The 26,198-nt window shown below is 41.8% G+C and overlaps 1 protein-coding gene across 1 annotated transcript in view; it reads left to right on the forward strand.

Annotated features, from left to right (window-relative positions):
• Positions 1-24,862, forward strand: part of GYPC (glycophorin C (Gerbich blood group)) — a 54,608-nt gene extending 29,746 nt beyond the window's left edge. The window contains exons 2-3 of the mRNA XM_026665487.2: positions 10,293-10,343; positions 22,177-24,862. Coding sequence (XP_026521272.1) covers positions 10,293-10,343; positions 22,177-22,373 — 248 coding nt within the window. The 3' untranslated portion in view covers positions 22,374-24,862. The remainder of the gene's footprint in view (positions 1-10,292; positions 10,344-22,176) is intronic.
• Positions 24,863-26,198: the final 1,336 nt, after the last annotated feature.

Consider the following 26,198-nt stretch of genomic DNA (forward strand, 5'->3'; position numbering starts at 1 on the left):
CTTCTAATGCTAAGCTCTATTTCATCAATGAGGCAGGTATTCAACAAGATGAGGAATATACACGTCTCTTATCTGTTAGTTGTTTTAATTTTATTTGGGGGGTTAGTTTGAGAATCAGCTATTTTTCCACAGTAACAAAGATCCTGTCATATTACACTCACGCTTCTAGCTATCTTTGCGAAGGAAATCTACTTCACTAACACTGGGAAACACACCATACAATTTCAGTTTAAGTAGATAGAGGAGATACAGACGCTAGGAGAGCACAATCTATTCTTCCAGAAGCCTGGAATGAAGATACAGCCTTGCTGTTTTCTTTTAAGATAATAAGGGTGTTTTTGTTTATACCTATCTTCAAAGGACAGGGAAACTACAGAAAGATAAAGCTCTCAGGGGATGTAAACCTGCAAGCCTCCTCTGGATTGTACAGTTTTGTTTTGGAGATGCAAATTATCCCATAGAATTAAGCAAAAGTTTAAAACTTCCCTAAGTATTCTTATGGTATTGGACAGTAAATCAAGAAGGATGTGGTGCCACTCCACAGCGATGCTTGAGTTAAAGAGTGAGTTCTACAAGCAGTGCCAATTTTTAGACTATCATATTGTTTTTGTATCCATTTGTGTGTGTGTGTGTATGGTTGTGGTGACCAATGCAGTGACATTCTCCCCATTATGATTTTTAATATTTTCCAGTTCTTTCTATGCTGCTGCTTACACCTAGTTTTCTACTAATTATTTCTACTAATCATTATCATAAAGTATCATTTGTGATTGGGTAATCATTTTTAACAAGGCATGATTTTCTTGTGGGAGATGAAGCCTGAGAGACATCATCTCTTTGTATCTTCTGTTCCACTGATTAGGACTAGAGATAATAAAGCAAGTATCTGCACCACTTTTTTCTAATTGGAAGATTGATAATGTTCAAATGAAAGAAAAGCATATACCTCTTCCCCCTATGATAAGAACAGATGGCGCAAATGTGCAGGCTTTGCAAGGGAGCATATAACATAACCTAATACATTTTATTAGTTGTTTTGGAAATAAATCATTTCTTTTGATGTAGATTATTTGGGCTTGGTTCTATCCACTTCTGTGTGTCCTGCTAAATATAGTCCCGAATGAATGAATGAATGAAAGAATTCCGAGTAGGGTTGCCTCAACATTTTCTCAACAAGACAGTAAGGTGGTTGCAACAGGGTGCAAAATGTCACTTACAATTCATAATTTGTAATGACTTGAATTAGAAGTGAGACAGAAGAGAAAAGAGTCTTAGCAATTGGGGAATTTTACATAAGAAGGATACCTACCGTGTTTCTCACATAATAAGGCCGGGCCTTATTTTTTTTGACCCTGAAAAAAGCGGCTAGGACGTCTTTTTGGGGGTGACTTAATTCCCCCCTTGCATCCTCGGGTGGGTGGGCGGGCGGCGACAGCTTGGATATTTGGGAGACCTTCGGGTTTGGGCCACCGTTGCTATCCCTTCTCCCTTGCTGCGCGGCGTTTGGCGCAAGCCACGTGCGGCCAGTCAGGGCTCCTCCCTGCAACCGGAGCCCTGAGGAGACACTGCTTCCAGTGCGCTCCCGTCTTCCCTTTGCTTTCGAAGGTAAAGTGAATTATTTTACAAAGCCTCCCCTGCCCGAGAGGGCAGGTGGGAGGCTAATTTCCGACCTCCCTCGCGGCGCCTCGCGCGCCGCTCCTTTGAGCCAGCGAGCTCTTCCACCTCAAAGAAAGGCCAGGCGGGCGGAGCAGGAGCAGCGGGTCTGAGCCACTCGCAGCGGAGCAGCCACCACCCGTGCCGCGGGGAGACAGCCGGCCGAGATTTGGGAACGAGGGGCAGGAGGAGGCACGCACACACCCGCGGCTCACTTTCCCAGCTTTGCCCAGCCCTACGGCTCTGGCGTGGCCCTGGCAGGATGAGCGGAGGATCCGGCGGGGGCGCTCGCTGCCCGCCAGGGCGCACCAGAGCTGTGGGGCTGGGCAAAGCTGGGAAAGTGAGCCGCGGGTGTGTGCGTGCCTCCTCCTGCCCCTCGTTCCCAAATCTCGCCCGGGCTGGCGGGCGCTAACCTCGCTCGTTCTCCCCGCGTCGGGCTACGGGTGGTGGCTGTTTCCGCTGCGAGCGGCTCAGACCCGCTGCTGCTGCTCCGCAGCCGCCCGCCTGGCCTTTCTTTGAGGTGGAAGAGCTCGCTGGGCTGAAGGGAGCGGCGCGTCAGAGGCGCGCAGCGTAGGGAGGTCGGGGAGGAACGGAAGAGGCCCGGGAAATTAGCCTCCCACGTGGGTTGGGCTGCCCTCTCGGGCAGGGGAGGCTTTGTAAAATAATTCGCTTTACCTTCGAAAGCAAAGGGAAGACGGGAGCGCCTGAAGCCAAGTGTCTCCTCAGGGCTCCGGTTGCAGGGAGGAGCCCTGACTGGCCGCACGTGGCTGCGCCAAACGCCGCGGCAGCAAGGGAGAAGGGGCAGCAAGGGAGAAGGGAGAAGCAACGGTGGAAGGTCTCCCGATATGAAGTGCCCCACCAACGCAGGCAGCACCGTATCCGGGCATGCAACAAAAGTACTTACTAACGGCAAGCCCCCCCCCGCTCTCCCACCCATTTTGCATGTTTAATATGGGGCTTAATTTGGGGGGAGGGGCCTAATTTGATTTTATGCCAATAAAACATGGTGGGGCTTCCTATTGGTGGAGGCCGTATTGTTGGAGAAACACGGTAGCAGTAGTAACAGAACAGGAACAGATGGAAGAGAATGCTCCAATGAATCTGGTAAAATAGTTAATGGCCAAGATAGTTGGAAGAAGTTAATAGCTGCTGGGGGTTTTACGTATACAGTAGATGCACCAAAATACTGTTAAGGAAACATAGTAATTGCAAATCGATTTTCATTCCCTAGGAGAAATTGGATTGAGGCTGTCTGCGTATATAAGTATTTCTCCCCCATTCTTTAATCAATTAGTTATAACTTTGTCAAGTTTTGTTTTTATATTCTCAGATGTGTAGGTTAGTAGCAGGGTCTGCTTTTCATAACTGCAGGCTCCAGAAAGAATGTTCATTTTGAAGCATTAGGCAGAATGACTCCTGAAAAAAAAGTAGAAGCCCCATCAAAGAGATCATTGTATCCAGAGAGAATCTCCATTTTTTTATGCTGCTGGAGATAAATCGATCCTATATTTTAGCTGAATAAAGTGAAAGGATGTATGAGTGTGCCCATTTTGCATTTAAATGACATTTTCCATTAATGTCAAACAAATTCATTTCTCTGATCTCCAATAGAAAGCTAAAACCACGTGGTTGGCTCCAAAAGGCATCATTTGAAAATCCATGATATACTGAAATCATGGTATTTCAAAAGAAGAGAAGATAAAATAAAATTAAGATATCCAAAGTTCCCCTTTGCATTCTGTTGCATAGTTCAAGGGTATAGAAAGTATGATGTGATATGAAAACAACTAAGTAGATTGCAGTCAAATGACATTTTTGCCTGATAAGTTTTACTAAGTCATCAGAATACATCTAGCAATGAAATTAAGAGGAAAAAGATAAGGAAGGGGTTAGAAGTCAAATATTGTAAGTGTATTAAAAATGCAGGCCATATTTCCAGTTTTCTTTTGCTTACAGAAAATACTTTATCACTGCATACATCAATATTATTTACTGGAAGATAACAGTCAAAAATAAGCCTTTGGCAATATATCAGAAGTCTTTTTTCCTGGGTTTTTTTTTAAAGTAATTTCTCTCTGTAATCTTTGGCTCTTCTCTTTCTTCATACCTACTAGTGTCTCCAGTTGCTGCTTTCATTTTATCCAAAGCAACTTCTCCCATTTATCTACCACCACCTTGCTGATTTGATTTAGAACTTGCAACATCTGAAAAAAGGGGTTCATAATGAGAATTGCATTTGAATTTAGCCCTTTACGCAGTGTCTTCCAAATCTTGGATTTGAATGCTTCACTTGGGTACCCATGGAAGAATATCCCTGGACCTGTTTATGATACTTTATAGCAGGCTTGTCCAAACCGCGGCCCAGGTCGCCTCGTAATGTGGCCCAGTGCCCACCCCAACCTTCTGGCAAGAGCCAGCGAGGAGGAGGAGGAGAGGCAGGCGCGAGGCGGGGCGAGGCAAGCGCCACGCCAAGCAGCAACAGAAAAGGCGGGTGCCGCCTTTGCTGCTTCTGCCCCTGCCGCCGCCGCCGCCGCCGCCGCCACTGCTGCTGCACTGAGCCTCCCGGTCCTCGCCTTCCAGTCCTGCCGCATCCAGCTGGGCCATTTGCAGGAGGAGAGGTAGGCGCGAGGCGGGCGAGCTTTCTTTCCCCCCCTCCCCCCCCACCCTGCAAAATTTGGCCGGAAAATTAATAAAAAATACATAATTTTAATAAATAATTAATAATAAATAATAAAAATAATTTATAATTTATTATATAATTTTATAATATAATTATTTTATAATAATTTATTATATGTGCGGCCCAAACCAAATTTTCATCTTCTAATGTGGCCCAGGGAAGGTGAAAGGTTGGACACCCCTGCTTTATAGCATCCAAAGGCCAATCAAACAAGGAAGAGTACTGAAGGTCACTGGGTTTCATCAGGATTGGCATGTATAAGTATGAGATGTAAACAAGGAACTACTGTTTTGATGTTGTTTTCCTGACCTCAATATTTTTCCATATTGTCATCTAAACAAAAAAGCATCTGTGCTCTTGAACTATATACCAAATTGCATCCTCTCACTTGGATCAGTAAGTAATGGTATGGCATGGATAATGGTACCATTGCAGTTGTTTTTTCTTTGATTTTAGAATGCATTAAGAAAACTCTTAATCCCTAGGTTAATTAACCTCTTTTATTTTTAGACAAACCCATTGTTGTATTGTAGGCAGCAGGAATAAACCCGGGGCAATTTCAAAGTATTTTAATGCCAAAGGTGGGTTGCTCAGATTATAGGGAGTACATTAACATAATGAATTTAATTCATCAAACTTCTCACAGTTTTAACTGTGTTGCTTTTGTGGAGAAACAGTCCACAAATATCCAGAATCTATAATTTCACTAGGTACAAATGCAATTAAATATTTGCATCTGAATGCAATTTGAGATCTAATCTAAATGAGGAATGCCAGGCCTTTAATGTTTTGATTATAGGGCAGCTAGGATATTTCACAGCTTTTTCCTCATCCCCTTTAATTTCATCTTTTTAAGAAAATACATTTAAAGTCACCTATTGGTGTGGTTCAGTTGCCCCCTCTAAACTTCTCATTATCATAATAATTGTAATAATTATAATTATTCCTATTATTTGGCATACATATGAACACCGTATTGTTCTGTCTACTATGCCAACTGATAGATAAGTTGTTTTTTTAAACAACCGTACAGGTAATCCTCAACTTATGGCCGCAGTTGGGATCCAAATTTCCAATCAACATGTGACCAGACCTCATTATAATGACCACTTTTACCTCAGCCATGATTCAACTCACACGGTTGCAGGATTGAATCCCACTTCCCCAAATAGCATTTTTTTGCCAAAAACAGGCAAAAAACATTCCAAATCATGACTGTGACATGACGCAACCAGCCATAAATGCAAACTGGTTGCCAGACATCTGTATTGTGATCATGTGACTTGAGATAATGTAATAGTTATAAGTTCAAATTTAGATTGTAAGTGTGTTCCTCCCCCCCTTCCAGATGATTGGTAACTCAAACCATTGTTTTTTTTTTTTTTAAGACAGATTTTTATTTTGAATGTATTCCATTGCTGTTTGTAATAAGTGTTATACATTATTTTAATTAAAAAATAGTCAGGATATTGTGTTTATAAGCATAAGCTTGAACCAATAGAAATTGGAGGTTTTTAGATACATTGTTGTTAACTATATACATATAAAGTGAGCACTTAAGAGGTATAGCAGCAGCAGTCCCCTTCAAAAGGCATTTATTTTGTTTTTTACATTAGACAAGAAATATTTGTGAAATTTTCCTTTTAAATAGCAGGAGATTCCACAGGATAATAGCTCTTGAACGTATCATGGCTGGTGATTACTGCCGTAGTGATTTCCATTGGTGGGCGTCTCATGTAGAGTTGTGTGTGAATCTTCCTCCTCCTTCTGTTTAAATGTACGCCCTCTCTCCTTGAAGAAATCTGAGACATACACAACGATAACGGTTGCTACCAGTGCTCCCTGGATGAGTCCAGTCAATACATCGCTCCAGTGATGTTTATAATCAGAAACACGGGAGAGGCCCACGTAAATGGATGAAGCAACAAGTCCAAACTGGACTGTAGGACGCAAAAGTCTTGCCCAGTCATTTTTCATTCGGGCCTGAAGATAAAGTGCTAGAAACATCATGCAATACATGGAGAATGACGAATGTCCAGAGTAAAATCAGAGTAACTCAAACCATTGTTAAGCAAATGTTTGTAATCCTGGACTATTGTCAAGTATTAGTTTCGGAATCGCTAAGGCAATGGGTTCTTCTAGGAGAATTGTGAAGTTGCTGATGTTGCTCCAATTATTAATTTGGGGATCAAATTCAGTACAAGTATTCAAACAAGTAATTAATGAAGGGTTAACCTACTGAGCTTAACAGGCAGTTTCAACAAATATCTGTAATATTGGGTGGAAATATTGCATAAATGTCTAATAGAGCATTTGCAGGCTTTCTCCTCTAAATAAACTTCCCTTAGGTCATTTCACACAAGATGCCAAGTCCAATCTATGTTTGCCATTGAGTATGCAACTGTGCAGCCAATTATGTCTTCTAGCATCACAAACCAAATATCTTATGGTCATTATGTTTGTGAAGTATGTTTTCACCTCTTCATTCAAAACATCTTTGCTATGCTCCAGGAATGTAATAGGGAGAAGTGGTCCTTGGTAATTTCTTTGGCACTATGAGTGTATAGTTTGAGAATTAAAACTGAACAATGGAATTAAATTAGTGTTTTCTAATGAAGGTCAGGTATTGAAAGAATAAAAGCATACAAAAAAGAGAAAGTAGGTTGCAACAGTGTAAGAAATGTATTTTATCACTTAAACTTAACATTTTCCAAATACAGACATGCTACATTTACTTTAAGACACAGGGATGTCTTGTTTTGCTTCCCACCCTCCTGTTTTTGTTGTGTAGATTGGGAGCTGTTATTGTAAAGGTAGCTATGTTGCCAGAATTCAAAATCTAAGCGATCAATGGGTTGGATAAAAAGGTGGCCGTTTGTTACACGAAACAAGTCAGTAGTTGGAAAACAAACCTTCTGTTCTGGTACTACATGCAAAGCATAATTGGTAGGCCAAATTCCATGCATGTTTTTACATGGACACATTTGATATAAACACCGACCTCTACTTAGAAGAGAGAGAGAAGAAAGTGTTCCAGAGGTGGTATTCAGCAGGTTCTGACCAGTTCTGGAGAACCGGTAGTGGAAATTTTGAGTAGTTTGGAGAACCAGCAAATACCACCTCTGACTGTCCCCACCCCCATCTGCCTCCCAAGTCCCAACTAATTAGCTGGGTCTTCTTTTGTTGCCCTACACAGGAGAACAGAGCTGAAAAGTAGGTTAATGGGGTGGGGAGGGAATGGGATTTTGCAATAACCTTCCCCCAGGAGTGGGGAGGAAATGGAGATTTTACAGTGTCCTTCCCCTGCCACACCCACCAAGCCATGCCCACAGAACCGGTAGTAAAAAAATTTGAATCCCACCACTGAAGTGTTCTGCTGTAATTCTCAGAAAAATCATCTTCCTGCACTCCTTTTCATCTCTCATAAAGCAGCCAATTTAGCTCTCCAATAGTAGAACCCATCAGTCCATAATTTAAGTTTATCTATTCCGTTTTCTAATAGCTCATAAGAAGCTTTTAGCAGAAAACTACCTGTCTGTCATTTCCACTTGTTGGATTTAGTCCTTTAGGCAACTACCAATTAGGAAACTGCTTCCCGTGTTAATCAGAACAGAATAATAGGAGAAAAAGAGTCTCTCTTTGAGGGAGATGAACAGTTCAAAAATGTGAACAATAAATACAATTTTTAAAAGGGACACCAACAACTGCAGAAGAAATAGCCGCTTTATTTATTTAATGTTTTTATGTATATTCTGCCTTTATTATTTTTATAAATAACTCAAGTAGGCAGTGAACCTACTTAAATACTCCTTCCTCCTTTTTTTTCACCATAACAATAGCCCCATGAGGTGGGTTGGGTTGAGAGAGAGTGACTGGCTCAGAATCACCTAGCTGGCTTTCAGGACTAAGGTGGGATTAGAACTCACAATCTCCTGGTTTCTAGGCCAACACCTTAACCTTTAGACAGAAACTGACTTTCTATTCAGACAGAATTACAAGAAAATCTAAAGATTAATACTTCAGTTTGCTTTTTCCCCTCCTCTCCAGTATCAATATTAATCTCTCCAGAAAGTTAGCTTTCTAATAAATGGACATTTTATGACTGGCCACACTCACCATGACCCCCAATGACAGTCTTTTGTGAGTGCGCCAATGAGAGGCCACTGGCCCTATCAGATTGTTTCCCCCTGTTGCACAGGAATCAAGAAGCTTTCATCAAAATGTAGCTATCTGTAGTTCTAGTTGCAACCATGGCAGTGATCCCATTTTTCAAATACAGTTTTCTTCAAGTAAAGGAATTTTAATTGAGGCTATCACAGCAAAAAGAAAAGGGAGGTCTAAGGGAATGAAAGTCTCTCAATTTACTGATGCATTAAGTATCCTATTACTATGTGAGATAGGAAAGAAAAAGGGGATTGTCTGAAATTTTCTCCCTTCCTTTGCTGCAAAGGCTTTTTTGCTTTTTATTAGCTTGGGTTTCCCCTTCCCCATGAAAACTATAATTAAGGTTGAGATCTCTTAAGTTTTTTTTTAGGCACTAATAACTCTCTTAAACCAATTTCTTATCACAGATTCTTAAAAAGGGCCATAGTTGGATTTTTCATATACTTTGAAAATTGTGAAATTATCTACTCTGGCATTATTATAATCCAGTAGAGAGTGTAATTGGGGTTCTGAGAGCCAAATGCTCCTCTGGTGTAAAATGAAGACAAAGAAAGAAGCAGAGCCTCTGGAGCTGCTTACATCAAATGACCCAGATATGCATCTTCACTGCTTTTCCACAATCAATTGAGGGAGGATTGTTCAATTGCAGATGGCTTATCTGCAGTTGGAGGGTTTCATTTCAAACTAAGGGGAACTCAGAAGTTTGAGTGCTCTGCTAATAAACAAAACATGAATAGGGAATTGGAAAGCTGTGGTGAAGGAAAAGTCTCAAGAGGTTTCCTTAACATAGCCCAATTCAGAAGTTTCCCCCTCACTCTAAGTGCCTAGAAGTATGCACAGGGGAATGTTGAATGCACTCCCATTCAACCCTACTTTCACTGCCACTTCCTTCTTTATTTATTTATTTGGTTTGTCAATTGCTTACAAGATAATAGAGGTATAAGTAAAAATGTAGTTATTAATACATGGATACATATAAGAAAAATAAAAGAAATGAAAGAAACAATAGGACAGAGAAGGTAGGCACGTTGCCAGTCCTCATAGCCATATTCTTGCCAGTCCTCATAGCCCTTCAGGAATTGTGTTTTGTGGAAACTGCCTCTATTCTCTGTACTCAACATTCCTGTCATGCTGTCACTATGTGAGAAATAAAGTTTGCAGGTTGATTGTTGTTAGAAATGCCTTCAAGAATTTGGTGTGTGGGGCTTGCTTTCTTTCCCAGACAAGCTCCTTCTTCCATTTAGTGTATTGAATCTATAGATACTATAAATCATAGGTCAGCAACGCAGAGACCAAGGGCTATATATCATGTCCCCACCATGTGTTTCAACCCTCCAAAATTATAATGGGGTGGGTCAAAATGCCAAAAACTAAAATTATCAGGGAAATCATGGTATTAAAATCCTGTCACTGTTCAGTTCTTTTCAGATTCAAATTCATAATTGCATCCACATTTTTTTTCCTGCAAAGTTTTCTAATATTTCATAGGAGTTTTCTTGAGTTGCAAAGCAATTGTTTAATAAATGTTTTCTTGGGTTGCAGAATTACTGCGTCAATATAGCAGTATTTTTCCCCTCTCCATGTGGTATAATATTGTACAACTTCAATGTTTTTAATAAGGTTTTTTTTTAAACCCTGCTCTTCGCCATTCCAATCTTTCGCATTCTTAGATTCACAGGAAAACCTGAAAGGAAGGGGTAAAAAAAATCCTTGCTCTATTCTGTATGGAGTAGCTGTGATTATTTTATTACTTGAAATCTCCTGTCTAATTAAATTTTGTGTATTTTATTTCTAGGTGCAAATATTGGAAGCTCTCCGACAAGCACAGATATTGCAGTCATTGGAGGTAAGAATACAGTATTACTTGAACAAAGACTATATTTCATCAAACAGTTTTTTGGAAGAAGTGAAACAAGATTTTCCATCCTTAATCAAAACAAAAAGTATCCTCCACTGAATGTACAGGGTTTTTTTTCCCTAAGAAAAATTAATGGTATATTGCTATGTAGTTCTATCAGTAGAGTGGGGGATGAGTTCACTGGCACCCCCCTTTCTATAACCTTATCACCGAACCTTGCTACCATCCCCACATTATAGGAAAAGGGATAAAATAGACACCTGGTTCCACAAAACCATCTCCTTGTATGATATTGGTAGCTTCCACATAAAACTGAAAGCAGGTATGCAGGTGAAAGATATATTCTCTAGTTTTCTGTTACATCTATATGAACACTTAAGGTTTCCCCACATGCAGGTTGTGGTTAAATTCATGAAGACATGAAAAAGAGAGAGGAGCAATAATTCAGCTTTCAGACTACTACAGAACAAATTGAGAAATGCCACTGTAATACAGAAGCTCATCTAAGACACCATGATACATTTTATATTCCAAAATATTGCCAAACTATCCCCTTGAAAAATGGAATGTTTCAGATGCCATATCTATCTGTCTGTCTGTCTGTCTGTCTGTCTGTCTGTCTGTCTATCTATCCTCATATATCAGTACAGAGATTAGGAAGCAAAAATCCTTTGAAATTACCTATTGCAAGTAATGGAATGAACAAGAGAGAAAACATTGTTGGAAACATAATCAGAATGCTATATGCAGCCCTTCTTCTCTTAAGCTCTCCGAAAGATACAGGTATTATGTCATGCTCCGTGTACACAACCACGAGACACCGTATGGAATAACATTTGGCTACCATTATTTGAAGAGTCCCTGTAAGGATGAAGGTGATCACATGATGGGTATCTTGTGATCAATGTAATCAAAAGGTCGTTTGAACGTAGATGTAATAGATTCTCAATTCACACCATTTATTATAGGAAGGAACAATATGGGTCTTAATATATATGCTTCTGCCCTCACCAGAAGAATGAATAGCAGCAAGGAGATTTGGAAAAGATTTTGATAATTACGTCCCTGAATCTCACTGAGAAACACAGGTTATGTGAAAAAGGCATTTAATCAAGATGAGAGCTGGAGAAAACCAGCCAGTAGTGTAAAATAAATTAAGACTGCTGATTTAAAAAAACAACAACAACGCTTGTAGATGGGGCAGCTGAAAAGCAAAACTAATAAAAGAAGGACAAGACAATGTAGACAAACAATTGGCTGGGCAATTTTTTTTTTTTAAAAAAAAAGATAAAGATGGTCTAGAGAAGATGGAGGTGGCAATGAAAAAAATATCAACCATTTTGCTGAAAAGCATTCAGTCTAGTCATATGAAAACCCCAGGAACAGGATGTGCTAATATCCTCCAGTGTTCTCCTCCATGCTGCAGCAAGAGCCCAGGATGGGTAGACTCCTTCTTATGACGTCATTAAGCTGCGGCTGTACTTTTATATATAAAAAGCCAGCCCCCGGGAGAAGCCCCCCAGCTTTGACTCAGCTTCTTTAAGTCACAAGCTGTGTCTCCGAAAGCGTTAGCATTTTATTCAGTGAATTTCTACAGAAGCTACCCTTGCTTCAATCAGCTCCCGGGGATCTGGGCAGCTGCAACTTCAGGAGAGCGGGGCTCCGTTCTCCTGCAACGTTGGGATAAACATTTTCCCAAGCGCTGCTAGGCAAGCAGAGAAGCGTCTGAGACCTTCCCCATAGCCGCAGTTTGTCCAATCGTAAAACTGATCAGCAAACTGATAACAGAGCCAGCCAGCTGATCGCGTGGGAGGCATCTCTTCCTTCTCTGGCTGATCTGATCGTTCGGGGCTTGCAATAGCCTAAGGAGTGAAATTCACTTCTCGGAGCCATCAACGAGCAGTGGCCATCTTTGAGTGCAGTCTCTTCAGACACAAGGTGAGCAGCCATTTTAAGTGGCCTGGCAGCCATTTTCAGGGCTCCAAAGACCCAATTCCACCCTCTGCCATCCTTAAGCACTTTTGAGAGCCATTCTCTCAACGCTTGAGCCTTGCTTATTTAAAATGGATCAGGACAGTGCTCATGCAGAGCTTTCCCCCCCCCCAGTGGAACAGGCCCTCCAACCCACTAAAAGGAAAAGACGCAGACAACGTACTGCTCAGAGGGAAGTGGCTGCAAAAATCAGAGCTAAGGCTCTAGCCCCTAAGAAGACAACTCAGGCTGAGTTGAAGGCAAGAGAAACGCAGACATGCAGCTCTAGAGACACAATTTAACAAGACTATTCAACAAATGAGAGGGCAACTGCAACAGGTTTCCCAGCCAGCCGAACATCAGGGTTTCCAGAGGAATCCCCCCAGGGGAGGGGAAGTAGTTCATGGAGCCTTTGGACACCCCCCCCCCCCAGTCTGGTCCCCTGAGGCATTTGAGGAACAACCTCAGGTTCTCAGCAGGTCTGGGCCATATTTCCAGCAAACATCTGGGCCCTATGACCCCTCTCTTCCCTCCAGAGCTCAGGCCTCCCAAATCAGGCCGGAAGCCACCTTCACGAAGCCCACTGCAGCTGGCCTTCGGCCCTCCACTACCTTTAATAACAGGCCCAGGGAGATCCAAGATGTTGTTTTCTTAGCCATTAGGCAGGGATTGGCTGAAGGTTTTCAACAGATTCTTCGGCCTCTGGAAAGGGTTCAGGCCCTTATCCCTTCTCAGTCTATGGCTTCCTTACCTCCACAACGAAATTTCCACAGACCCCAAGACCCCAGGGTCCATTCATCACAGGCAGAATGGGAGGAGTATGAAGGGGAAGAGGGTGCCTCCCCATCTGAACACAGTTGCTCCTCTCGTTCAGAGCACGAAGAGGGCGAAATCTGTGATCGCAGTCTTTCAGAGGAAGAAGACTCTCGTCCAGATCAGCCCTCCTCTGCATTAGTCTTTAAACCAGCCCTCTTTAAACCCCTATTTAGCAAGGCCCTGGTCACTGCCAAGCTGTCACCTGAGGAAGCAGCACCTGAACCACAAGGGAACCCTCCAGGCAAGGAGACTCGTTCTTCTCCAAGCCAGTAGTACACACGGAGGTTTTGCCTTCTCCCCTTTTGCTTCTCGACATGGTCAAGGAGCAGTGCGCTTCCCCTTCGGCAGGTCCTCATCCATCATCTTTGGACAAATGGTTCTACAATGTTAGCACATCCCTAGCCAATGCCCTTGCAGTGCCCTCAGTAGACACTCCAGTTGTGGCATCATTCTCCTCTTCTGTCACGCCCACCAAGCCAGAGAATGTCCTTAAACCAGAGGACAAGCGTTCCGAACAGACCCTCAAGCGCAACCACCAAGCAGCTGCGTGGGCTGTTCGGGCTTTGACTGCTGCATCGTTTTTCACGAGGGCATCTCGATGATGGCTGCACCAACTGCAGAATCGATTGCCTGCCTCTGACCTCAGGTCTCATCAGGACCTTAACAAAATTATAGCAACGGCGGAATTCACTGCAGATGCCACCCTCAATTCTGCTAAATCTGCATCAAGGGCCATGGAATCTTCGGTGGCTGCAAGAAGGCTTCTGGGGCTCTGAAATTGGCAGGCAGAGTCACGCCACAAATGGAAGCTGGCCTCTGCCCCCTGCGCAGGAGACAAGCTTTTCGGTGAGGGTCTAGAGTGGTATCTCATCGAGACCAGAGATAAACGTAAAATTCTTTCCTCCTCAGGGAAAAAAGCTGACTATCGTCCAGCTCCTTATCAGCCACCTGCCTTTCAGGCGGAGTCCACCTCCCGTTTCCTCGTCCACAGAGGGCATATTTTCAGCGCCAAGACCAACGTCAAGAACCACCTGGCAGACAACAACCTTCTGCTAGTAAATGGCCCTTTCGGGAGGGAGGGGGTCGTGCCTTCCGTTGCTCTAAGTAATACCTCGTTCTCCCCACCCATCAGAGGTCGCTTAGCCTTCTTTGTCTCCAAATGGGAGGAGTCAACGATGGATGCCTGGGTGCTCAACACTGTTAGGTCAGGGCTACAATTGGAATTTCTATCGTCACCCCCAGAAATTTTTTTGATTTGTCCCATTTCACAGGACACTTCAAAGAGAGCCCTTATGAATTTGGCCATTCAATACCTACTCGACATAAGGGCTATTCAACCAGTTCCCACCTTACAATGGGGACGTGGATTTTACTCTCGTCTTTTTGTTGTTCCCAAAGCCTCGGAGGGGTGGCGAGCCATCCTTGACCTAAAATTTCTCAATCAATTTGTCAAACACAGGTGATTTAAAATGCAGACACTGCATTCTATCTTAGAGAGCGTTCGGGGGGGCGACCTCCTCTCTTCCATTGGTCTCACGGAGGCTTACCTCCACATCCCCATCTGGCCTCATCATCTCCAGTTTCTCCGTTTCTGTTACCAGAATGCCCTTCCCTTTGGCCTCTCATCAGCTCCAAGGGTCTTCACAAAGATTCTAGCAGCATTGTTGGCTTCACTCCATTCTGTTCCAGTGAGGATCCAATGCTACTTGGATGACATGTTGATACTGTCCTCCTCCATCCACTCGGCCCATCCGGACTTAAAAATTACCCTGTCTTGCCTCCAAAGCCACCAACACCAAGAAGAGCCATCTCTCACCCACGACCAAACTGCTACACTTGGGAGCAGTCATCGTCATGACTGTGCCAGGTTTCCCTGTCTCCAGATCGTGGAAAAAGCCTTGCAGAGATCATCAGCCAGATTCAACAACAACAGACTGTTCCACTGTCGCTGCTGTCCAAACTACCGGGGAAGATGGTCTCCTGTATTGGCATCGTCCCGTGGGCACGGCTTCACTCCCAATTGCTCCAATGGTTCCTGCTCCCCTTTCAACGAGCAGGAACCAGCCACTCGTCAATCAAGGTCCTGCTCTCTCAACAGGCCCGGCGGTCCCTCAGTTGGTGGCTCTCCCCGTCCCTCTGGAAGGGGCTCCAATTCAAGGAACCAGACAGGCTAGTAATCACCACAGATGCCAGCCTTCTGGGTTGGGGCTCCCATATGGAGGGTCAGATAGCTCAAGGGGTTTGGTCCAGATCAGACAGCACCCATCCCATAAATTGGTTAGAGCTCAGAGCTATCTCTCTGGCTCTCAAGCATTTCAGAGCCTCGGTGACCAGCTCCCATGTTCTCGTGTTGATGGACAATAGGGCCGCAAAGGCACACGTCAACAGATAGGGGGGAACGAGATCCAAGGCACTTATGAGGGAGGCAGAACATTTGGGGTTATGGGCAGAAAACACCTGCTGTCGATCTCAGCGGATCATATTTCCGGAGTCGACAATTCCCAAGCCGACTGGCTGAGCAAGAGTTTAGTCGACCAGGCAGAATGGTCCATTCCTCCGTCCCTATTCAGGGATCTTTCCCTCAGATTCGGAACTCCGGAGGTGGATCTCTTCTCCACTCCTCAAAATGCCCAAGTCAACAGATTCTTCACCAGATTTCCTTGCCAGGGAGCGGAGGGGACCAATGCTCTTTGTTGCAAATGGCCCGCGGGTCTCCTCTACGCCTTTCCCCCTCTTCCCATCAATCCAGCGGTCATATGGAAGCTGTTGGCGGAACGAGCGGAGCTAATTCTCCTGGCACCCTATTGACCAAGGAGGCCCTGGTTTGCGGACCTGGTCAACCTGTCTGTGGCTTCCCCTTGGAGGATCCCAGCCCATCTCATCTCCCTGCACCAAGGGGCCCTGATCCATCGAGAGCCCCAGTGGCTGAAGCTGACCGTGTGGCGCTTGAGCAGCAGCAGCTAAGGGAGGCTAATCTCCCAGAGGGGGTTATCCTCACCAACCAGGCGTCTTGCAAATCGTCTACGAGGTGCCTCTATGATGCCACTGAAGGGTTTTCTCCCAATGGTGCCTCAAGGAGGGTCTCTCTCCTTCCTCAGCCCAGTTGGCAGAGGTTCTTAGATTCCTTCAGGATGGCTTGGAGAAAGGTTTAGCCCCCAATACCTTAAGTCGTCAGGTAGCAGCTCTCTCCTCAGTTCTTTCATGGGGTTTGCTTCCTTCGTTGTCCCATCACCCCTCGGTCAGGAGATTTTTGAAAGGGGCTTCCAACCTACACCCTCCTGTGGTGCACAGGTATCCTTCATGGGACCTTCACTTGGTTCTTAATGCCCTTACGAAGCCCCCCTTTGAACCCCTTAGAACAGTGTCTCTCCAATTCCTCACTCTACAGGTAGTTTTCCTCATTTCTATCACTTCGGCCAGAAGGGTGTCAGAACTGGCCGCCCTTTCTATCAGGCAGGATCTTTGCATCTTTCACAATGATAGGATTATTCTCCGCCTGGACCCCTCCTTTATCCCAAAGGTTAACACTTGGTTCCACCGGTCCCAAGACATTGTGTTACCTGACTTCTGTCCCCTTCTACACCATGACTTAGAGCGCAAGTGGCATACTCTAGATGTCAGAAGGGCTCTTAGAATTTACATCAAGCGCACTTCCCCTTTTAGAAAGACAGAAGCCATGTTTGTCTCCTTTTCACCTTCTCACTTGGGGAGCAAGGCCTCTTCCCCTACTATTAGCAGGTGGGTCAGGACGTGCATCGCACAAGCCTACAAAGCGGTGGCTCTTCCAGTACCCCCTGGTCTAATGGTGCACTCTACCAGAAGTGCGGCCACTTCAGCCGCTTGGGCCACCCAGGCATCCTTGGAAGAGATTTGCAGAGTGGCCACGTGGACATCCCCTTCTCCCTTCATCAGACACTACCGTCTGGATTCCTTTGCCTCAGCGACGGCGGCCTTTGGCATACGGGTTCTTCAGCGAGAGGTTCCACCGTCGGAGTGATTGGCCGGACAAGGACCCGCCCGTGGACATACAAGCTTTGGTATGTCCCACCCTGGGCTCTCGCTGCAGCATGGAGGAGAATGAGCATTGGTAAATTTACCTGTGATCGCCCTTTCTATCTATGCTGCAGGAGAGCCCAGCCCCTCCCTTGGTTCGTCCGGAGATGGTAAGGCATGTTAATGTATTGGATTGTTTGCTTTCAGAGACACTTCTTCAGTCTGTCAAGTATCTTCGCCAAAGCTGGGGATTCTCCCAGGGGCTGGCTTTTTATATATACAAGTACAGACCCAGCTTAATGACATCATAAGGAGTCTGCCCATCCTGGGCTCTCTGCAGCATAGATGGAAAGGGCGTTCACAGATAAATTTACCAACGCCCATTTTCTTCCCCTCCCCTGAAATGTACCAAAAAGGAAGTGGCTTATCTTAGTCTGGTTGTTTTCTGGCTCAGATAGGCTTATTCCGAAGCTTCAGGGAAATTGAAGGGGAAAAAAGCAAATAAAAATAGAGAACAGAAAAGATTCCTATTTCTTAGGCCTTAGTAAGACCACACCTAGAGTACTGAACCCAGTTTTGGTCACCACACTATAAAAAAGGATGTTGAGACTCTAGAAAAAGTACAGAGAAGAGCAACCAGGATGATTAAGGGACTGGAGACTAAAACATATGAAGAGGAGGATCAGGGGAGACATGATAGCAGTGTTCCAATATTTGAGGGACTGCCACAGAGAGGAAGGGATCAAGCTATTTTCTAAAGCATCTGTAGGCCAGACAAGGAATAATGGATGGAAACTGAACAAGGAGAGATTTAAACCTGGAAATAGGGAGAAACTTTGTGACAGTGAGAACAATCAACCAATGGAACAGCTTGCCCTCAGAAGTTGTGGGAGTGTCATCACTTGAGACTTTCAAGAAGAGATTGGATTGCCATTTGTCAGAAATGGTGTAAGGTCTCCTGCTTGGGCAGGGGGTTGGACTAGATGATCTACAAGGTCCCTTCCAACTCTGATTATCTGTTATCTGTTTCTTTAATCATAAAATAGTGGAAATCCAAGCATTTCAAAAAAGATAGAAGAAACCTATTTATACTTGTACCTTATATAATAATCTCAGAAAAGAGAGAGAACTGTTAATGTAAGAGTATTTTGTTATTTGGTTAGAATGTGACTAAAGAGCTGATTAGCCACTTCCAAGGGATATAAAAGCTATAAAACCAAGGAAATGAAGGGAGAAGTTAAGAAGAAAGATAAATAAAGTTGAATATAGAAAAAAGAGAGAGAAGAAAAGGAAATTACAGTATATGTCAAACGAAAGAAAAACAGCTCTGATAACCCCTTCCAACAGGATAAATATTCATCCTGTTATTAGGCAGAAGGAGTTTTTCTGATGTGCCTCTTTAACAGTGAAATTGTTAAAAATATTTTTGTCACAGTCAGCTTTTTGTCTCAACAATCAGGAAACAGAATACAACATGCACCACATCTCAGACAGCTCTGCTGCCAGGGAAGATGAACAAGAGAGAGGCAACAGTGTCATAATAATGTGTAAACTTCTAGCTTATTTGTGTTGAGGTACTAGCAGTAGTATCTTAAAGGATATTTGTCTGTACCACAAATAAACTAGGAATAATTTTTTTCACCAAATCAAACCTGGCATAAATAATTATATATTACTTTTATGGCTGTATGGTCATACGCAGGTTACTTTGGGGCAGACGCGCACTAAATTATTTTTAAGAGATTTGGAGTTAAAAATCAGTAGTTCAATCATTTGGTGTTGAGCCCATCTGATGACCAGAAAAGTACCTTGTAATTTTTTCTTCCAGTCTTCCCAATTCTTAAAACTCCCTACTAATTCTTTGACAAGCTCTCCTGCTACTACTGAGTTGCTAAAATGGGATGCATCAGTCAATTAATGCAATCCTAAATTGCATTAACAGGGATACAATCAAGATCAAGTGAGGTACTAATACCACTGTATAAAGCCTTAGTAAAACCACACCTAAAGTACTGCATCCAGTTTTGGTCACCGCATTATAAAAAAGATGTTGAGACTCTAGAAAAAGACAAAGAAGAGCAACCAGGATGATTAGGGGGCTGGAGACTAAAACATATGAAGAACGGTTACAGGAATTGGGCATGGCTAGTCTAGAAATGAGAAGGACCAGGGGAGACATGATAGCAGTCTTCCAATATTTGAGGGGCTACCACAGAGAGCAAGGGGTCAATCTATTTTCTAAAGCACCCAAAGGCCAGACAAAGAATAGTGGGTAGAAACTGAACAAGGGGATATTTAACCTGGAAATAAGGACAAACTTTCTGACAGTGAGAACAATCAACCAGTGGAACAGCTTGCCCTCGGAAGTTGTGGGAGCACCATCACTTGAAACTTTCAAGAAGAGATTGGACTCCCATCTGTCAGAAATGATGTAGGGTCTCCTGCTTGGGCAGGGGGTTGGACTAGATGACCTATAAGGTCCCTTCCAACTCTTGATTATCTGTTATCTGTTAATTTCTGGTCTACTTTGTTTCTGGTTTTATAGGACCCCAGATGTTATTATCTTAAAGCCTTACAATGTTAAGCCTCCTCTTCCTCCTCCTCCAGCTACTTCCTTCTCCCCACAAGTCACAGGAGACAAAGATGAACAACTGCCTGGAAAAAAAAATTGTTCCCTGGTGAAAACTGCCAAAGCAGAAATACGTTAACAGCAATTGAGTTCTAATCCCATTAGCACCTTGTCATGATAACTGAAGTTGATTGTTCAAATTACTCCCAAAAGGGGTATTTGATGTGTTAACGTGAATGATTTGATTCTTTTTCTTTGAAATGCATTTGCTGACTTTTATGCTTGTTGTTTGCAGCAATTAATTACCTACCGTAGTTTAGTTTAATTGAGTTCTATGTACAGGTAGTCCTCGACTTACAACAGTTCATTTAGTGGCCATTCGAAGTTACAATAGCACTGAAAAAAGTGACTTATGACCATTTTTCACACATATGACCATCACAGCATCCCCATGGTCACATGATTTGCATTCGGATGCTTGACCACTGGCTCATATTGTGGTTGCAGTGTCGTGGGGTCATGTGATCTCCTTTTGTGACCGCCTGGCAAGCAATGCCAATGAGGAAGCCAGATTCACTTAACAACTGTGTTATTTAGCAATAACATAGGTATAACACTGCAGTTTAGCAACTGTAGTGATTAGCTTAACAAATGTGGTAAGAAAAGTCATAAAATGGGGCAAAACTCACTTAACAAATTTCTCACTTAGCAACATAAATTCTGGGGTCAATTGTGGTTGTAAGTCAAGAAATACCTGTATTTCCCTTTCTTCCCATCCTCTGAAATATTAATTTCAACATTCTACAAGTTACTTGGAAAAAATCTGAATTATTCTACCTTCCTAGGCAGGATCTAAATAGCATTGCAGCCCATTGTGTTTGGGGAGTCCACTGTAAACCTTAAGAAAAACAATGAATTCTATGTGAATTGAATAACATTACTTTAATATAGCCAATATCTTAACAGAGGCTCTAATGTTAATTATTGTGAGCTTGCTTTGAGATCTCAGGAAAAAGAGATTGTCTTAGAACCCAACATTTGGGCTCTGCAACCCTTTGAAAGTGTGTTTCACTCCAGTGATGCTTTGAGCAAAGCACACTTCAAAGCACACTGCAAAGCAATGCGTCCCCTGCTTCTAAAAAGCGAAGTGAAGCTGCCATGGTGCTTAGATTCACATTGCTTCTGTGGGCATTGAATGTGCCAGAAGAGATTTTGAAACAACACAGTGTTTAGCAATGAAGCACATTGCATAACAGATGTACCAAACATGGCCACTTTGCACAGGCCTATTATTTCTAGCCTGATACTACGCTTGCTTCAAAAATTGAACTGCCCACTTAGGGGAACCACATCACAACCAGTGAACCAAATAAAAAGTGCTAAATTTGTATGCAGGCTACTTGGGTAGGCAGAGAGGTAAACTTGGTTGCTGAGCAATATCTGAGGAGGAAGACCATCTTTGCTTTTTGTGCTGTGGTAGCACAATAGTTAGAGTGCAGTATTGCAGGCTACTTCTGCTGGGTGCTGGCTGACTACAATTTGGCAGATCAAATCTCACCACGCTCAAGGTGGCCTCAGCCTTCCATCCTTCCGAGGTGGGTAAAATAAGGACCCAGGTTGTTGGAGGCAAGAGGCTGACTCTATAAACTGCTTAGAGAGGGCTGTAAAGTATTATGGAGTGGTAATAAGTTTAAAAGATATTGCTATTATAACATGGCTTATTTCACTAAGTGTTTTTTAAGTTCTCAACCAGCCTCTGATTTCCCTCCAGGATTTTTTTAAGGTCCTCTGATTCACTCCATAAGCTGCCATGTATTTAGTCAGAGTTATGAAATCAGCCATTGGCAGGAATGGTGAAGAAATAAAATTGTATCAAATGCCCACTACATCAGCAGCAAAATTCACGAGGCCCTCGTGCTCATCTTCTACAAGCTGATAGGGTTTACTCTTAATTAAAACTTGCATTGATCAGCTTTAACAATTTATAAATTTATTTCTTGAAATGAGCTAGACAATGCTTGGATTTACAACAAAGTAATTGGAACTGGCATTGGATTATATCATCCTTACACAAATCTAGAGCCAGTTCTCATTTAGAGTTTTTTTAAGGCCCAATTTTATACTGTAGCCTTCCTCAAGCTTGTCCTCTCGATATCTTGGATAAAACAATTAGAAAATATCAGTATGTTGGTCCAAATAAGGATCAATTATAATTTAACTAGAGTGAAAACCAGGACATCTTTGTGCTCCCTTGTTTTTGTTTCTTTTGCAAGTGCTCTTTCTCTCAATCATTACAGTGTCATGGCCCTTTGTTGATGTGGGGTTGTGATCTTTCTTTGAAAGTCCTAACAGAAGGCTTCCATGTGGAATAAATCAAAACCAGAGCCAATGTGTGTTTGGGGTGGGGGAGGTTACTTAGCATATTTGAAATCATTAATGGAAAAAAAATAAAATGTTTCTCCTTCCCTGTAGGTGTCATTGCAGCTGTGGTCTTAGTCTTGATTTGCCTCTTGGTGGTGATGCTGAGATACCTATACCGGCACAAGGGCACCTACCATACCAATGAAGCAAAGGGAACTGAATTTGCCGAAAGTGCAGATGCTGCTCTGAAAAACGACCCTACCCTTCAAGATGCTGTGGATGAGAACCGAAAAGAATATTTCATCTGAAAGCAAAAGCGGCACCCTTGAGACACCCTTTGTCTTTCTCCCCTTCGCAAGAGGCAATGCGTTAAAAAAAAAAAAAAGCCAGCAGGATATGGAGATTACACAAAAGAGAACAAGGCAACTAATTGAAATATTGCTGTTTAACAACGGCAAGGACTAGAATTCCAGATCTATAGCTTTTTATTTGATTTACTACACCACTAGGTTCAATATCAGATGAACAGAAAGAAAAGTCACACGATGAACGATCTAGCTGATAGCAGATAAAAGCATCAAATGTCAAATCCTGACATTTGGCAAAAAATATCTGGTTTGATGGAAAGCTCCTTCATGGATACACTGATTCGTCTCTATTGATATAATACCTTGAAGTGAATTTATAGCAGCAAAACAACAACCATAAAAAAGGAAGCTGGCCTAAGAATGTTGGTCATGATTCATGTATCTAGGTTTTTCTTAACATGCATAAGCTTATTAATGTGAATATTCATATTATCTTGATCGTTCTTTTTCTTTTTTAAGAATACCCTGAAGTTGTTTCTGCTTTGTTATGTTTTTTAAAACAATGACCTAGCAACCCGATTCTCACAAGAAAAAAAAAAAAACCTGCAGGAAAAGACAGAAAAGTTTTTAAAATGAAAGAATGTCATTTCTGGATATTTCTTGCAGTGGACATATCTAAGTGATGGGTTTATTTACTTCTCGGCTTTTAATGCCATGTCAATTATTTTGAACTTGTACTTTTGTTTTAAATAGTAGAGAAATACATCCATTGGGTACTACGTGCTTAATTTTGAGAGTGATCTCAGATTTATAGTAGCAGTTTAAATTGATTGAGATAGTTTTACCTCAACTGAGGGTGAGAATCATAGAAGCAGATACAGAACCAATTGTTTTGTAAGTTCACATAGGGGAGTCTTTTCTTCTATTTTGGTTGAAAATGGAATGAGATAAAGAAAAAAGGTGCTTGGTTAGTCTTAGCACCAGTGAACCAAAATAGATCTCTCTTTCTCTCCCCTTCCCCCAGCCATCTGGTTTGAAATTATGCCCCATTTCTGTGACTAATATAATGTACTAGTTATGTTAGCTGTTTGACAATTTCCCCATGATTACATTTTGGCTGGAGCTGCAGTTATAATACTAGAGGGGATTAGCAATGTAGTTTTTGTAGGAACAATAGTACAATGGCAGTAATATTAGTACAGTGTTTTACTTCATTGCTCAAATTATAAGAGAGTCAGAGAGCTTTTATGCTTGAATTTACTGATTGCCTCCTTATTGTTGTTCTTCCAGAGTACAGGAGAATCATAAATTAGCAAAACAATGAAAGAACTTTGGAGTTGGGACCCCCTCTGTAGGGGATTGTGCATTTCATTAAATTTCTTTCTGTATTTTGTCTCTGTTAACCCATCAAGTACAGTACTGTTCAGACTGACTGCTGTAGAAATTACTTTGGCAGACCAATCCCCCCTACAACTCCAACAAAAAGGGCTGTCCTAATCTCATTTTAAAAATCTTGTACTAAATTATTACCTTCAGAAATAGTTGTTGCTGGTGGACAAATATGCTGTGTGACCAGGAAAGTTATCTAGCAAGCATATTAGATGCTTCTCTTCAAATTCATTTGAATTAAGTGAGTCAAGTGGTAGCAGATTTGGGATAGCACTGAAGTATGGATTGAGTTTATGTGTACATACAGAACCCTTGTGAGCTAGAGGTATTGCTTTGGCTATAGAGACAAAGCCACCCAACCAGCTCAATTCCTGGTGATATCAAGATCATATCCCTGTAACTTTCCTGGTAAACAACAACTACTGTTCCTCCTTCTTCTGAAGTTTGTTTTCATCTTCCTGACCTAATCCCATGTTGGGATTTCATAATGATCTCCCATCTTCTTTCTAGGCTTATATATAATCATAGGAAAATCAGTTTTTGAATGTGTATGATTTTTCACTGTCCAACTTTTTTTTTAATGATAGCCTCATCATTTATAACACGTTGCTGTTTTGTCGACAGCCTCTAATCCAGGATTTGCATCTTTCTGGTGACTGAAATCATATTTAATTCCTGGGAGTGGCGGGACTAATTAAGTACCATAGTGGATATAAGCCGAGATGGAAAATAGGTGGAAACGATGTTATTCATTTTGGGAAGCTGTCATTTTCCAGATTTATTGCTTTACTTCCCTCCTAGTTTTGTTTTCTTTCTTTGTTTTTCTTAGCAGCTACTCCTAAAGAAAAAATAAGCTAAGTCTAGAGCTTATACAATGTTTTTATTGTGTTTTCTGCCTTAATATAATGAGAAGCTATGTTGGCAATTTTAACAATAGTGCCATCATATTATAACAGAGCAGTTCAAGGAATTCCAGGTCTGTCAACAAGTGCCTTAGATAGCCTACCTCTGCTTTAACCAAAGAAAACGTTCAAATGGCTTTACTCTCTCTCTCTCTTGTCTCTCTTTTTGGGATATTAAAATATAAGTAAATAATTTAATTTCTATTGATTTCTTTCAGAAATGTTTTCAAAAACTTTTTGTGGCAATGTTTGTTTCCATTCATGGTGAACAGTAGTTTGGGAGAGGAATCTTTCTCACTCCTTATTTTCAGAACTATACCACAAAAGACTAACCTCTATGGACATACTAAACACACAGGAAATATCAAAACACAGAATTGAATTATATGTCCATATAATAATCACATTTACTGATTAGCTAACAGGAAAATTACAGGAATATTTTTTTCTTTTTTGGCATTTGTTAGAGAACACAGTTAAAACTCTCCATGCGATGGGTTCAAGAACTTCATTTGCACATCACTTCATCACTTGTTTTATTTTTAAAATAGTTACATGGAGGGGACTCTTTTTAGGTAATCCATTTCCAGAAAATCCAGACTCTCAGAAAATCTGTAGAAGTTTACATATATGCATGATATAGGAAAGTCACTTTGACATTGTTGAGGGGGAAATAAACACTATAGTTCTAATTTATAGATATATATTAATAAATATGTCTAATTTAAATAGAAATATAGTACATCTCACTATAATGGGGAGGGTATTCCAGGATTATATACTGGAATCTTTCATCTCTGAAGTGTTGCAGTGCAGACATATTTTTCCCAAAGGCAATTGGTAGGTAGGTATTAATGTATGTATTAATTTTAGGTAGTGCAGAACTCACTACCTATCTAATTATTTCATTTCATTTTTGTTTATTCACTTTTTATCCTGACACAATCCAATGATTCTCAGTGCCCTACATGATACAGCATGGAAAACTTTAAAAACTCTGATAAATCTTGAAAAAACACAATCTAAAAATAATAATTTTAAAAACTAAATAATTGATAAAAAAAGGTTAGAGAACCAATATAAGTAATATAAGTAGAACGTTCTCTGGAACATGTACTGTTTTAAGAATCATCCTCAATGGGTTGAGCCAATCCAGGTTGGATCCTGCAGGCATCCACATACCATGACATGAATGATTTTATAGGTCAAAATCATACTGTATTTGCCGGCGTATAAGACGACTGGGCGTATAAGACGACCCCCCAGCATTTCCACTCAAAATATAGAGTTTGTTATATACTCGCTGTATAAGACTACCCCTCTTCCACACACCTTCCACTTTTGCACTTTTTTTTTTTTTTGACGCACTTTTCTGCTTTGGACAATTTTGAAATGAGCTAATCCAATTTTGAACCAAGAATATGCAAATAGCTATGGAGTTTAGAAATGAGTTTTAAAAATATTTTTCATTGCTTACCATTAAGCGTAAAATATGTTGTAAATAAAATGAGAACACAGGAAACGTTCTCTTCTC

The sequence above is a fragment of the Notechis scutatus genome, chromosome 1, assembly GCF_049901735.1.
Source record: "Notechis scutatus isolate UNSWTSFEM ecotype Mainland chromosome 1, rNotScu1.2, whole genome shotgun sequence".
Lineage (NCBI taxonomy): Eukaryota > Metazoa > Chordata > Lepidosauria > Squamata > Elapidae > Notechis > Notechis scutatus.